The sequence below is a fragment of the Notolepis coatsorum genome (assembly GCF_963971535.1).
Source record: "Notolepis coatsorum genome assembly, chromosome: 5".
Lineage (NCBI taxonomy): Eukaryota > Metazoa > Chordata > Actinopteri > Aulopiformes > Paralepididae > Notolepis > Notolepis coatsorum.
In genome coordinates, this window is record NC_140169.1 from 51494832 (window position 1) to 51509547 (window position 14716).

The following is a 14716-nucleotide window of genomic DNA, read 5'->3' on the forward strand; positions in this document are numbered from 1 at the left end:
CAAAAGCGAAAGGCCTCTCCTCTGTCCTGATTCTCCTAGATCTATCTGCAGCCTTCGACACAGTCAACCATCAGATCCTCCTCGCGGCCCTCGCAGGAATGGGAGTGGCTGGATCTGCGCTGACATGGCTGACATCATACCTCAACGACCGCTCCTACCAAGTGTCATGGAGAGGGACTCTGTCGGCCACCCGCCCCCTCCGGACGGGTGTCCCCCAGGGCTCGGTCCTAGGACCCCTTCTCTTCTCCCTCTACACTAAATCACTGGGTAACATTATCACGTCTCATGGCTTCTCCTACCATTGTTATGCCGACGATACTCAACTCTTCCTCTCCTTCCCTCCCTCAGATATCCACGTCTCTGAGCGGATCTCGGCCTGTCTGTCCGACATCTCCGCCTGGATGACGACCAACCACCTCAAACTGAACCTAAGCAAAACAGAATTGCTCCACCTGCCGGCCAAATCCTCCCCCCTGACCGACCTCTCCATCACAATCGAGAATGCAGCTGTGACCGCGTCCCCGACCGCCAAGAACCTTGGTGTTGTCCTCGACGACCAGTTGAACTTCTCTGCTCACATCGCAGCGACAACCAGAACCTGCAGATTCCTCCTGAGCAACGTCAGAAGGATACGCCCCTTCCTGACAAAAGAAGCCACCCAACTCCTCATCCAATCAACAGTCATCTCCCGCCTCGACTACTGCAACGCACTGCTAGCTGGCCTCCCAGCCACTGCCACCAACCCTCTTCAACTCATTCAAAACGCAGCGGCCCGCCTGATATCAAACCTACCGAAGTCGGCCCATGTCACCCCACTTCTTAGGGACCTGCACTGGCTCCCCATTGCTGCACGTATCCGCTTCAAGGCCCTCGACCTAGCATACCGTGCAGCAAAGGGAACCGCTCCCGCCTACCTCCGGTCAATGGTCTCTAACTACACACCCTCAAGACTCCTACGCTCTGCATCTTCTGGCCGCCTCAGACCTACTCCTATCCAAGCTCCCGGAGGGTCATCAAAGAGAAGCCGCCTATTCTCAGTCCTTGCCCCACAATGGTGGAATGAACTACCCATCCCAGTTAGGACAGCCGAATCCCGTCCAATCTTTCGCCGTCGACTAAAGACTCACTTCTTCAACCATTATCTGAAATGATAAAAAAAAAAAAAAAAAAAAAAAAAAATCTAACCCTGACTAACCTTACTGTCATGCACTTGTCCTAATAAACTAACCTACACTGTAACACGCAACACTTGATGAACATTGTTACTCAGCTGATAGAGTTGTACCCTTCTTGCTGTCTTGTCGTACAGAACTTGTAAGTCGCTTTGGATAAAAGCGTCAGCTAAATGACTAAATGTAAATGTAAATGTAAGTTATGACGATATTTCTTTTATTAAAAAAAAAGTTATAATTTATTTATATATATATTTTTTAAAAAACTTTTTAAATGATTTTATCTGGGTTGAACATGATTTGTGGAACTCCCTCTGGTGTTGTGGTCGTGGTATTCACTGACCTTTGGGAAGTATTTCGACATGCACATGGGTATCTTAGTGGTGTAGTGTATCTTGTAGACCAGGCCCATTGCAAGTTGCTGTACTCTGTCGTCTACTCTAAGCCATCCTAGGTTGTCAAAGTGGGCAGGGGTGAGGTGGGTTTTAGGAGTAAGGTCAAGCAGTAGTCTGACCAGTTTGTTTTGTGATGTTTGTAATCTTGTTTTTAGTGCCTTTGAGGTGCTTTGGTACCATGAGGTGCAAGCATAGTCGTAGTACCCTTGAATGAGTGCTCCTGTTAGAGTCTTCAAGGTATTCTTGTTTACCAGAGAGGAGATCCGGTACAGGAATCTAGTTAGTTGGTTGACTTAGTTTTATTACATTGGATCCCATTTTGTCACAGGAAAGATTTGCCTCTATAGGATGGAACCCAGGTAGGTAATTTCATCTTTCCTTTTAAGATAAGATAAGATATTCCTTTATTGATCCCCTTGGGGAAATTCAGGCATCATAGCAGCATGGGGGAAGGGGGGGGGGGGGGGGTAGTGAAAACAACACAAGCAGTGTAAACAAATAGGTCAATATAATTTACTATCTAACTAACTGAAATATATTTTCACAGTGTCACATAAGGTGCAGTATGCATAAGGTAGTGTTATAATTTACTATCTAACTAACTGAAATATACATTATTCATTATTCACAGTATCACAGTATCCACATAAGGTGCAGTATGCATGAGGTAGTGTTATTGTCCTACTTGGGTTCCTATTAGTTCTAGGTCGATTTCTGGCAGCAGTCCCTGCCCACTGTTGTGGAGCCTGATGGCCACTGGTATAAAGGATTGTCCGAGGCGGTTAGTTGAGTGTCGGGGGGGTATGAGTCTGTGGCTTCCTTGTCACCTTCACCTAATATGTTTTGATCTGGTCAGGTGCGCTGTCACCTAATATGTTTTGATCTGATCAGGTGCGCTGTCACCTAATATGTTTTGATCTGGTCAGGTGCGCTGTCACCTAATATGTTTTGATCTGATCAGGTGTGCTGTCACCTAATATGTTTTCATCTGGTCAGGTCCGCTGTCACCTAATGTTAATATGTTTTCATCTGTGTCCACTGACCACTGACACACAGTGGGGGATGTTTTAAAAATATAATTTAATATATAATATAATATAATAATTTGTGCTTCACCTAAAAATTTGGTCAGCAGCCTCCACTGTTGCATCTATAGCCCCCACCACCCTAAACATAAATAAATGTATATACAGTATATATGTTCAGAGATATCTTGGAGCTTGGGAAAGTAAACTAATTGTTTAAACAATTAAAATTTGAATACAAATTTAAATAATATTTGAAAACAATTGAAAATGTCCCCCGCCCGGGGCGCCCCAGTGGCACACTGCATACTGCCTCGCGCCCCAGAGACGTTAACATCATGTGTTTCACTGAGACATGGCTCAAGCCAGCGACGCCGGACAACAGCGTCTCTCCATCGGACAATTTCACCGTCCTGAGAGCAGATCGCACGGCAGCCTCTGGGAAGAGCATCGGAGGTGGGGTCTGCATCCTCACGAACAATCTCTGGGTTAATCCCAAGGAAGTACATGTCCTCTCAAGTTCATGCTCCCCAGATATGGAACATCTCCAAATCCTGTGCCGCCCGTACCACCTACCCCGTGAGTTTACCGCGGTCATTATATCCGTCGTGTATATCCACCCACAGGCAAATACTGGCAAAGCGCTGGTGGAATTACACGACCACATCAACAAACAGCAGATCAAGCACCCGGAAGCCGCGACGATAGTGACTGGTGACTTCAACCAGGCAAATCTGAAAAAAGTGATGCCGACCTTTTTTCAGCACATCGCCTGCTCCACAAGAGGGGGGAACACACTCGACCACTGTTACACCCCGTTCAGAGCTGCCTACAAGGCTGTAGCGGCTCCGCCACTGATGGGCTCTGCAAGCGCGAGCGATCACGACTCCATTTTTTTAATCCCAGCATACAAACAAAGATCGCGTGACGTCGTCGTGTCACGTGAGACAAAAAAGTGGTCTGACGAATCAGAGGCCGCGCTCCATGACGCGTTCGAGGATACAGACTGGGACATGTTTAAAGGAAGCGCCAGTGACGTCAGCGAGTACGCTGATACCGTTGTGAGTTACATAACAACAGTGGTAGACGGCATTGTCCTCACAAAGAAGGCGCAGGTTTTCCCAAACCAGAAACCTTGGGTGGACAGCACTATAAGAACAGCCCTAAACTCACGCACCACGGCTTATAACCTGGGCAGAGAGTCAGGAAATATGGAAGAGTACAAGGCTTCAGTCTACACTCTGCGCAAGGCTGTTAAACTTGCTAAGAGGACATATGCTGAGAAACTGGAGACACAAATGGCACAAAACGACACAAGAGGCTTGTGGAGGGGACTGAAGACAATAACTGACTACAAAGTCAGCGCCCCCTCAATGGGGAGCGACGACGCCTCTCTCGCGGACAAACTCAACTCCTTCTACGCTCGGTTCGGTGTAGACAGTGTCGCCGCTAGCCCTCTGGCTAGTGACGTCACTGGCGCACCGGCTGTTGTGGAGGGGGGGGGGGCAACCGCGGGGGGGCGGGGGCGCTCTCTCGTTGTCGGAACACAGTGTGAGAAGAGCATTTATGCAGGTGAACACCAGGAAGGCTGCAGGCCCAGATGGTATAACAGGACGCATACTTAAGTCCTGTGCAAACCAGCTTGCCCCGGTGTTCACCGCCATATTTAATCAATCCCTGGCGGAGTCAGTAGTCCCTGCCTGCTTCAAGATGTTTACCATCATCCCTGTACCGAAGAAACCCTCCCCAACATGTCCAAATGATTACAGACCGGTGGCACTCACCTCTGTGGTCATGAAATGTTTCGAGAGGCTGGTCAAGGACCACATTTGTGCCTCTCTCCCCAGTGATATGGACCCTATGCAATTTGCATACAGGACAAACAGGTCCACTGATGACGCGGTCTCCCAGGTACTGCACAGCACTCTCTCCCACCTTGACCGTCAGAAGGGGGGCTATGTGAGACTGTTGTTCATTGACTACAGCTCAGCGTTCAACACCATAGTCCCCACCAGACTGGTGGACAAGCTGATCGAGCTAGGCCTGAGCTCCGCCCTGAGCGCCTGGGTACTGGACTTTCTGAGTGAAAGACCCCAGGCGGTCAGGGTGGGGGGTCAGACCTCCAACACCATCACCCTGAGCATCGGGTCCCCCCAGGGCTGTGTTCTAAGCCCCCTGCTGTACTCACTCTACACACACGATTGTGTGGCCAAGTTCAGCTCCAACTCCATAGTGAAGTTCGCCGACGACACGGTGGTGGTGGGGCTGATCTCGGACAACGACGAGAAGGCCTACCGAGAGGAGGTTGAGGTACTGGAACGTTGGTGCCAGGACAACAGCCTGCTCCTGAACATTGGTAAAACCATGGAGCTGATCGTGGATTATAGGAGAGGACAGCAGGAGACACACACACCACTGATGATTAACGGGGCTACCGTGGACAGGGTGAGCAGCTTCAAGTACCTGGGGGTCCACATCTCAGAGGACCTGACATGGTCAACACACATAGACACAGTAGTAAAGAAAGCGAAGCAGCGCCTCTACCACCTGAGACAGTTAAGGAAGTTCACGGCACAGGACAAGAAGGCCCTACAGAGAGTGGTGCGCTCAGCCGAGCGTACCACGGGTATTGCGCTACCTCCCCTGCAGGCTCTATACAACAAGAGGTGCAAATCCAGAGCCTGCAGGATAATGAAAGACCCCCACCACCCCAATAACAGCCTGTTCCAGCTGCTGAGGTCAGGCAGATGCCTGCGAACCCCAGCTACTAGGACGGAGAGGCTTAGGCTAAGCTTCTTCCCCCAGGCCATCAGAGCCTTGAACAATGAACATTGAGAGACACAGAAACTGAACTATCCACACACAAGCACACACAAGCACATACACGACACGCACGCTGAGCACGCTCACACACTAGCAGCCACTTTAACACTCGCACACTTATGGCCAGAGGAAAGGCCACTTTAAAGTAGTATAACATCAGGAACAGTGTATTGCACTACTAAAGCTACCTAGCATGTCCTATATGCTCTGTAAATACTAATGTACAGATACCGAGATGGCACACCATGTTTATTGCACTGTTTTATTGGATTCTATTAATATGTTGTACCACTGTATTTTTATTGGATTCTATTATATGTTGTACCACTGTATTGCACATCGTCGCGGGCAAGACCAGCCGCATTTCATTGTATACCTGTATGCCGTGACAATTAAAACTCTTGACTTGACTTGACCTATGCGTCCTCACCGGGTTCGAATCGCCTCCCGCTCCCGGGCTGATCTGTTGCATGTCCTCCGCACATCCTCTCCCGTTCTCCCTCTCCTCTGTCTGTCTTGTATGACCAATAAAAGCTGTAAAAATGCTAAACATTTTTAAATAAAAGAATATGTCCTCCCCTACTCTCATGTTGGACATGTCCTCCCCTACTCTCAACCTCATGTTGGACATGTCCTCCCCTACTCTCAACCTCATGTTGGACATGTCCTCCCCTACTCTCAACCTCATGTTGGACATGTCCTCCCCTACTCTCAACCTCATGTTGGACATGTCCTCCCCTACTCTCAACCTCATGTTGGACATGTCCTCCCCTACTCTCAACCTCATGTTGGACATGTCCTCCCCTACTCTCAACCTCATGTTGGACATGTCCTCCGTTCTCCATTTTCTAGGTAGCACAAATTTACTTTTAGGAGCTTATGCTGAACATGTGTTTGCACTGTACACCCCTGCTTTGTTTTTCGTGATAGCACGAAAAAAGCACATGCCCTATTGATATAAGGTTGTATAAGGTCACACAACAGTCAAATAGAGGCACGGATGTACTTCTCAACCTGAAGGAAAGGCCAGTGAGAAGAGGTGAGTCTTTAACATGGTTGGGGCAGATCTAATATGTAAAGGTTGTGATGGGAAAATATTATCATGTCACATAGTTCTGTGTTAAAATACATATTCTATGTCTTACAGCCTTGACTAGTTAATATGATCAACTATGACAGGGAGATCAGCCCTAACCACTTGGTTGCAGTTTTTGGAGTGCTCCCTGGCGAAATTAGGGTATCTGTCGCTCAATCGGATGCTCTGGCCTTCTCCTCTTTGTTGGCTAGACGCCTTATCTTGCTTAACTGGAAGTCAGCCATTCCTCCATCACATCGACGCTGGGTCGAAGATGTGATGGCACACCTAAAACTTGAGAGACTTAAATACTCCACCAGGGGCTCTACCCAGAAAATCTTCCAAGTTTGGCAGCCATTTTTAGATTATTTTAATCTAAAATTCCCGGCTGAGGATGCTTAGGCATAAGACGGTGATTTATTAGATAGGCAATTTCTATATGGCAAGTGACAACCTGTATAAGAACAATGCAATTTTCTTTTATTATTATAATAAAAAATGTTCTCATTTTGTCTACTTTATTTTTCATTTATTTTAGGTATTGTGCGGTTATATGTAGTCATGTATTGTATGTACAGTATGTGTGTACGTATGTATATAATGTTGTTGAACCTTTAAAAAACCAATAAAAACAATTAAAATAATAATATGATCAACTAGTATAAAGACACTGGGCGACAGTCTTAACAGTGTCTCTTAAAACAACAGCCACAGGGCCAGGAGATATGAGAGGTCCAGGTTATTTTCCTTCTCCAGTTCTTTGTGTGAAGACATAACAAAGTCATAGACCCATGCGTTGTTTTCATTTCTCTCACTAGGGCATATTTGTTTACCTTTCTTGTCATATCTGGGTATCTTATGTATGTGTTGAAGTGCCACGAAGTGACCCTTTTTATTATGACATCCTGTTCTCCCTGTCACTTGTAAGATATAAAGGATTAAGCATATGGTTATTATATCGGGTTTGTGGGAAACTGAGAGTCTAGTCACTGCAGGACGGGACAATCGGTACCACGGATCGATGGATCTGTCGAATTGATAAGGGATTGCAAATGATTATTAAGTGTTATTGCGCTAATATAATTACTATTGTTGTAGGCAAAGTAATATCATCAGACTTTCAAATGAGTAGCATTACAGGCCTTTTCTCACAAATGAGGATAGTGGCGGTGCCGGTGAAGTAATATCATCAGGCTTTCAAATGAGTAGCATTACAGGCCTTTCGTAAAATGATGATAATAATGATGATAATAATGATGATAATAATATTATTGTTATTATAGGCAATAAGAGTTCTCCCAGACATACATTCGGTTTATTACAAACAAAGAAGAGGTTAACAACTCTTCTATGCTTATATTTCATATCAACTGGATATAACTAACTAGTGACTATGAAGTAAGCTTGATAGAAATAGTAATTGACCCGAGAACTTAGTGAGTTTAGCACCTCGCTGGGGGATATCGGGCGGCCACAGGGTTCTAGCTCGAGTAGGTGATCTGAGATAGATAAGAGACAACCCATCGGCATTCAACATGGCGTCCCTGAGTTCGGGCTGAGATCAGTATGATAACAGCCAAATAAAATAAACTAGAAATATTGATAACGGAGAACCCTGAAATGAACAGACTACAAAAGTGAGTTTAAACCTTACTTGAATGTGCTCTTATCAGCACCTAGGGAGCTAAAACCTTCCGCTTTAGAATACGCCAGACAAAGGATATTGATCTGTATGGCCCTCAGTGGAAAGCAGTGGCAAATTAAAAGGCATCTGCATAGTGTGGGCATTGCTGGTGGAGCGGTTGAGGCCGCAAAATTGGATTAAAGAAAAATAAAGTAAAGAAAACCCCCTCTCTAAATGTCTGGCAGTTTAGAGAGACATCAGCGCAGCCATACAGGCTGGCATTGCCGGCTAACGAGCCAGTGCTAACTGGAAGCTACCTAGCCGGAGTCTACAGGAGCGCCGGCTAACGAGACAGTGCTAACGGATGCTAACCACCGGCTAACCAGCCAGTGCTAACGGAAGATAACCGCCGGCTACCAAGCCAGTGCTAACGGATGCTAACAGCCGGCTAACCAGCCAGAGCTAACAGAAGCTAACAGCCGGCTACCAAGCCAGAGCTAACAGAAGCTAACAGCCGGCTACCAAGCCAGAGCTAACAGAAGCTAACAGCCGGCTATCAAGCCAGAGCTAACAGAAGCTAACAGCCGGCTATCAAGCCAGTGCTAACGGATGCTAACAGCCGGCTAACCAGCCAGTGCTAACGGATGCTAACAGCCGGCTATCAAGCCAGAGCTAACAGAAGCTAACAGCCGGCTACCAAGCCAGAGCTAACATAAGCTAACAGCCGGCTATCAAGCCAGAGCTAACAGAAGCTAACAGCCGGCTATCAAGCCAGAGCTAACAGAAGCTAACAGAAGGCTACCAAGCCAGAGCTAACAGAAGCTAACAGTGGGCTACCAAGCCAGAGCTAACAGAAGCTAACAGTGGGCTACCAAGCCAGAGCTAACAGAAGCTAAGAGGAGGCTACCAAGCCAGAGCTAACAGAAGCTAACAGTGGGCTACCAAGCCAGAGCTAACAGAAGCTAAGAGGAGGCTACCAAGCCAGAGTTAACAGAAGTTAACAGAAGTTAACAGAAGCTAACAGGAGGCTACCAAGCCAGAGCTAACAAGAGCTCACAACCGGCTACCAAGCCAGAGCTAACAAGAGCTCACAACCAACTAACAAGCCAGAGCTAATCGATGGCTAACTAGCCAAGAGCTAATTGAAGGCTAACTAGCCAGAGCTAACATCAGGCTAAATAGCTGGAGCTAACAGCAGACGCTAGCTCATAAGAAGCTGGCGCAGCAGACGCTAGCTCAGAAGAAGCTGGCGCAGAAGATACTAGCTCATAAGAAGCTGGCGCAGCAGACGCTAGCTCAGAAGATGCTAGCACAGCAGATGCTAGTGCAACAGACGCTAGCTCATGAGAAGCTGGCACATGAGACGCTAGCTCAGGAGAAGCTAGCAGAAGAGATACTAGCTCATGAGAAGCTGGCGCAGAAGAAGCTAGCTCAGGAGAAGCTAGTACAACAGATGCTAGCGCATCAGACGCTAGCTCAAGAGAAGCTAGCACAAGAGAAGCTAGCACAAGAGATGCTAGCACGGAAGACGCTAGCACAACAGATGCTAGTGCAACAGGCGCTAGCTCAGGAGAGGCTGGCACAGGTAGCTCAGAAGAAGCTGGCGCAGCAGATGCTAGCTCATGAGAAGCTGGCGCAGGGGACGAACCTCCCAGACCTCGGAACAAGAGAGCTAAACCGGCCAAACTGAGACCTATCAGCAAGGGGCCTTCTTTGAAAGCTCTCCTGGAGCTCAGGATTGGAGGACGTCTCCAACGAAGGTGAAGGAGGATGGGCAGGCGATGAAACAGGGGATATTATGCCCGCATATCCTGTGACATGGAGACAGAGAGACATCGGCCTGGACCCAAGTTACAGGGCGACGAGAGCCCTGAATGGACCTGAAAGAGAGAAAAGAAATGAGTCCTCTGTGGACTATATCTGTGATGTCCTGCGTGGCCTACGGACAGGGTCACACGACCAGGCCAACCACACTTCAATAGAGGACTGCTGCTACAATTCTCGGGGACCCGTGGGGTCGCCCGAGAAGTGACAATTCGACCTACCTCAAAACTACGGGAGAGATCCAAGAGGTCAGAGGGGGTGACCATAAGAACTATGACATTGTGTTCTTCAGACGACAACAACTGGGGGCATTGGCCGGGAACAACAGATGCAAGTCTTCCCGCTGGCTACCAAGCAACGACGTGGCCCCTATCCTGTCGGGCCGTCCAGCCAGGGAACAACAGATGCAAGTCTTCCCGTCGGCTACCAGGGTACCAGGGAACCAAGATGACAGAGGGGGTGTGGAGAGTCACAGCCACGTGACCCCGCAATCGCCATCTCGTCCCCCCGTACAGACGCTATTAAGACAGAGGAAAGAGACGACCAGGAAGACAGAGGCGGTGTTGAAGTGCCACGAAGTGACCCTTTTTATTATGACATCCTGTTCTCCCTGTCACTTGTAAGATATAAAGGATTAAGCATATGGTTATTATATATCTGTTTTAAATCTAAGCATATGTTTATTATATATATATCTGTTTTAAATCTAAGCATATGTTACTGTATGTGATATGTATACTGGGCTGGGCTGCACAGTCAGAATGAAAAGAGAAGAGGCCTCTTGTCTTACTGTTAGTGGAGCCAGGAATGTGACCTTGGAGACGGCTCCGACCAGAGGAGCGAATGCTGCCTGCAGAATTAACCCTTGCAGTTAGGAGGCAGAGAGCTACACTTTAAAAACTACATGTATGATGTGTAAACATATTAATCAGTGTTTAAGTATATGAGTACTGTATTGTACAGGTATATATATATATCTGTATATATCTGTATATATATATATAAGCGTATAGGCTATTCATGCTAGAAGGACCATATATATTACAGCAGGGCAATTGCTTCATTCAATACTGCTGGACGCCCTTAGGAATGTGCCTATAACCTTGTGGGCCTCTGGAGAGAGAGCCCAACAGGAGAGAGCCCGGCAGGAGAGAGCCTGCTCAGAGAAGGGCCGGCCAGAGGGGGCCTGAACAGAGAGAGCCCAACGGGAGAGAGCCCAACCGGAGAGAGCCCGACAGGGGAGAGCCTGACCAGAGGGGGTCTGAAAGGAGGGGGGCCGACCGGAGGGGGCCTGAACAGAGAGGGCCCAACAGGGGAGAGCCCAACAGGAGAGGACCTGAGAGGGGAGAGCTTGACGGCGGAGACCGGGACCTCTGGAGGCAGAGCTACCACGAGGTTTCCGACCAGGAGGTCAAGGAGGCGAGGACTGCCCAGAACAGGGGCCTCGTCGGCGTCGCTACCGGCGCAACTTTCAATACCGGCGCAGACGCTCACCGGCAGGTGTCAAACCGGGCTTAGAGGGTGGAGATGGGAGCGTCAGGAGGGCGTCAGGAGAGATAAAGTCAGTCCCCTCAAACGAGGATGGAGAAGACGGTGGAGACGGGGGCGAGGAGGGCGCCGCGGGCGGCTCCTCAGAGGCCTTGGCGGGCGGAGCCGTGGCCAAGGGCCTACCAACAGAGACAGATGGATCTGACGCGGAATCAGATGCAGGGGAGGTTGGACGAACCTGGCCCCAGAGGAGCACCAGAGGTCGGCTACCCGCTCGGGATCGCCAGGACGACGTGCTGAAGAGGATGGTTGTAGAACAGTGTGTGAAACTAATGGAACAATGTGTGAAACTGTGGGTCTAAGGATTGATTAACAGTGTTCCTTTGGATAGCCTAACAGTGTTCCTTTGGATAGCTCGCCCAGTCTAACGACGAGGTGAGGTGCTACTCTTCTCCGGCTGCAGTATGGATTACTAACAATAACATTGAGCCCTTTTTCCCTTTCTGGAGCGGTCCTTGAGTGGGACCAGTGGAGGTTGCCAGCAGGGGGCGGAGTGGCAGTGGTGGCAGGTGGAGCGGTGGAGAGAAGCAAGCAACGAGGAAGAGGGAGTTACCTGGAGGCAAAGGGAGCAGGAAGCTCTCTTCGGCGTTGGACTTGGCCGTGAACAGTCGCAGCCACAGCGGGCGTGTGCTTTGGAATAGCCCCGTTGAAGAAGTTAATGAAGGAAAACCCCGTCGGAACGATCGGCGGGTGATGAGAAATACTTGCTAGTGACGGGTTATCCTAGAAGTATCAGCGATAGTGTGTGAGTAAGAGAAACCGAACCAAAGGACTAACGTCTAGAGTTAACGAGACTAACGTCTAACGTTATCGGGTTATAGTAGTTACTGTGTGCGGTATAGTAGTATGCTGCTAGCGGCTCTGTCTGACTTGAGTAGACTACCGGGCGCGCAGCGCTGAAGAGACCGGTGGTATAGCCAGCTACGTTGCGTTAGCAGTGTAACCGATATAGCAAGAGGGTGCGTCGAGACCCAAAGCTTAGCTGTGTTTAGGGTAGCCACAGTATTAGCTCGCGCGACAGAAGCAAGCCAGCAACAGCAGCGGTGGACGTTTCCCAGACGGTACAGAGGACGCCTCTTCCCACCAGCTGAGGACGCCATACAGCACGCTCCTCCAGCTAACCACTGCCTGCTGTCCGCCCAGCCTGCTGGCTGTGCTCGCGGGATCGCCGACGCCATCTTGTCACCCGGACGAGCGGTGACAAGGGTGGGTCCGCCATCTTGGCTAAGTACTAACGGTACCACGGGTATCAACAGCAACGTCCATTCAAGTGAACGCTAACAACCAGTGTCTAAGGGGTACCCCGAACAATTTAACCCGGCTTAGGTTAGGTTTTCTTTTGGTAATGTGGGCCCACATTTACTTGGTTTTATTTTGGTATTTGGTTATTTGTTTATTTGATTATTTGGTTCTTTGAATTCCCAATGTGTCTCCATTTTATGCCTGGGTTCCCCTAGTACAAGCGGTGTGTTTTAATGTATTGAGCGCTCGGTGCCTATGGTGGGAAGAGCTTCCCCTACATTATAATAACAAGAGCACCCGGTGCCATGTAGCATTTGAAGGGTCTATACAGGTGGTCAAGGAAGGGTGCTGCTTAAAGGGAAGCCCAATAATACTATTGAACTGACAGTCACTGGGTGTGGGAGGGCTGTCGGAGGTACTGGGGGAAGTGAGGGTGTGTGGGGAGCTACTGCTGACCGCCTTGGAAGGCGAGGGAGACCAGAGTACCAGTCCCCAGGTTAGTAAATCCTGGGCCCCATCCACTCCTGCTGCAAGCCCTCCAGAACGACGTTCCGGGCCAAAGACGGGGGTACTTATAGGTCCAATACTATAGTATCCTACTACCCAGTGTCTGTGTACTACTACTCCCACAAGCAGGGATAATCCACCCTTCTACATTTGTATAAAAGGTGCTATACAAATCAATTGTATTATTATTATTATATCATAACTAGTGCTGTCAGGCGATTAAAAAAATGTATCTAATTAATTACAGGATTTGTAATGAATTAATTAATCTAATTAATCGCATTTTAATCGCATAACCATTTTAGGCCTGATATTCTATATTCTATAATCATATTTGAAATTGCATGTGTCCGGATGGCAGAATTCAGTACTGTATCTACAAAACCTTCTGTTTAATCATCTTCCCTTTATTCATTTGCTTAGATTTTTCAGGTCTGGTCAATTTTAGCATGGTGTTATTCACATAAAAATAAATTGAATTGATATTCTCATTTGGTTCATTACAATTTACTCAAGCCTAGTAACATACACAGTATTTCTGACACTTTTCTGAGATCCATAGATGTCCTCTAGAATCAGATACCAAGAACATGCAAATGGACAATTAAAAAAAAAAAGTCTGTAAATGTTTATGCTACGTTCTTATGGAATGAATGAGATTTTATTTTTTTTATTAATTTTGCGTTAATTTTCTCAACGCAATCATTAGCTGTGTAATTAATTAATCTAATTAACGCGATAAACTGGCAGCCCTAATCATAACATATCATAAAACGTGACAGAAACTATTGAGGCAACTGGTGACATGTACCATTTCCAAGGGGTTTTTAATTGAGAGTTTTAACTTACCTTCATGACAGGTTCAGTGATATTTTTGGAAACGTTTGCAACAATTTTCAGGATGTCAACAATGGTATTCATGGTTGCAGATGACTTTGTAATTAGACCTTCAAAGGAACCTGTTGTATTATTGAGGGAAATTACTAATTCTGGAACTCCCTCCGCTTCCAAACCCTGAAAGAATAAAATCACATCGTAAGAATCAATACAATGCAATACTGTAAATAAGTATATGTTTACAATCACCATATACAAGTGCTTTCCAAATAAAATAATAACATATACCTATATCATCAAATGTGTGCAATTAAAAGAATACTACAACATTTGCAGTGGGCTGCACTCACAATAACTACATTTGAATTCATGGCAATAGCGGACAAAGATGTTTTTGCCTTGTTTTTCAAAATAGAGTTGGGTAAAATAATAATAATAATAACTAGAGATGTCCGATATTATCGGCCTATATTATCAACTGATATTGGCATTAAAATGTAATATCGGAAATTATCTGCATTGGTTTTTACTTTTCTGAGCCGACGCTGAAGATCTATCGACGTTAGGGTGACCAGGTCAAAATTGTTCAGTCGCAGGACAGCAGCACTTCTTTTGCGGGACAATGCGGGACACGTAGGTGAGGG

At 47.3% G+C, this 14716-nt stretch overlaps 1 protein-coding gene across 1 annotated transcript in view; it reads right to left on the bottom strand.

Moving 5' to 3' along the window:
* The window catches only part of LOC311229130 (uncharacterized protein), a 121654-nt gene that overhangs the window by 13893 nt on the left and 93045 nt on the right, over positions 1-14716 (bottom strand). Inside the window, exon 25 of the mRNA XM_084315153.1 lies at positions 14085-14249. Coding sequence (XP_084171279.1) covers positions 14085-14249 — 165 coding nt within the window. The remainder of the gene's footprint in view (positions 1-14084; positions 14250-14716) is intronic.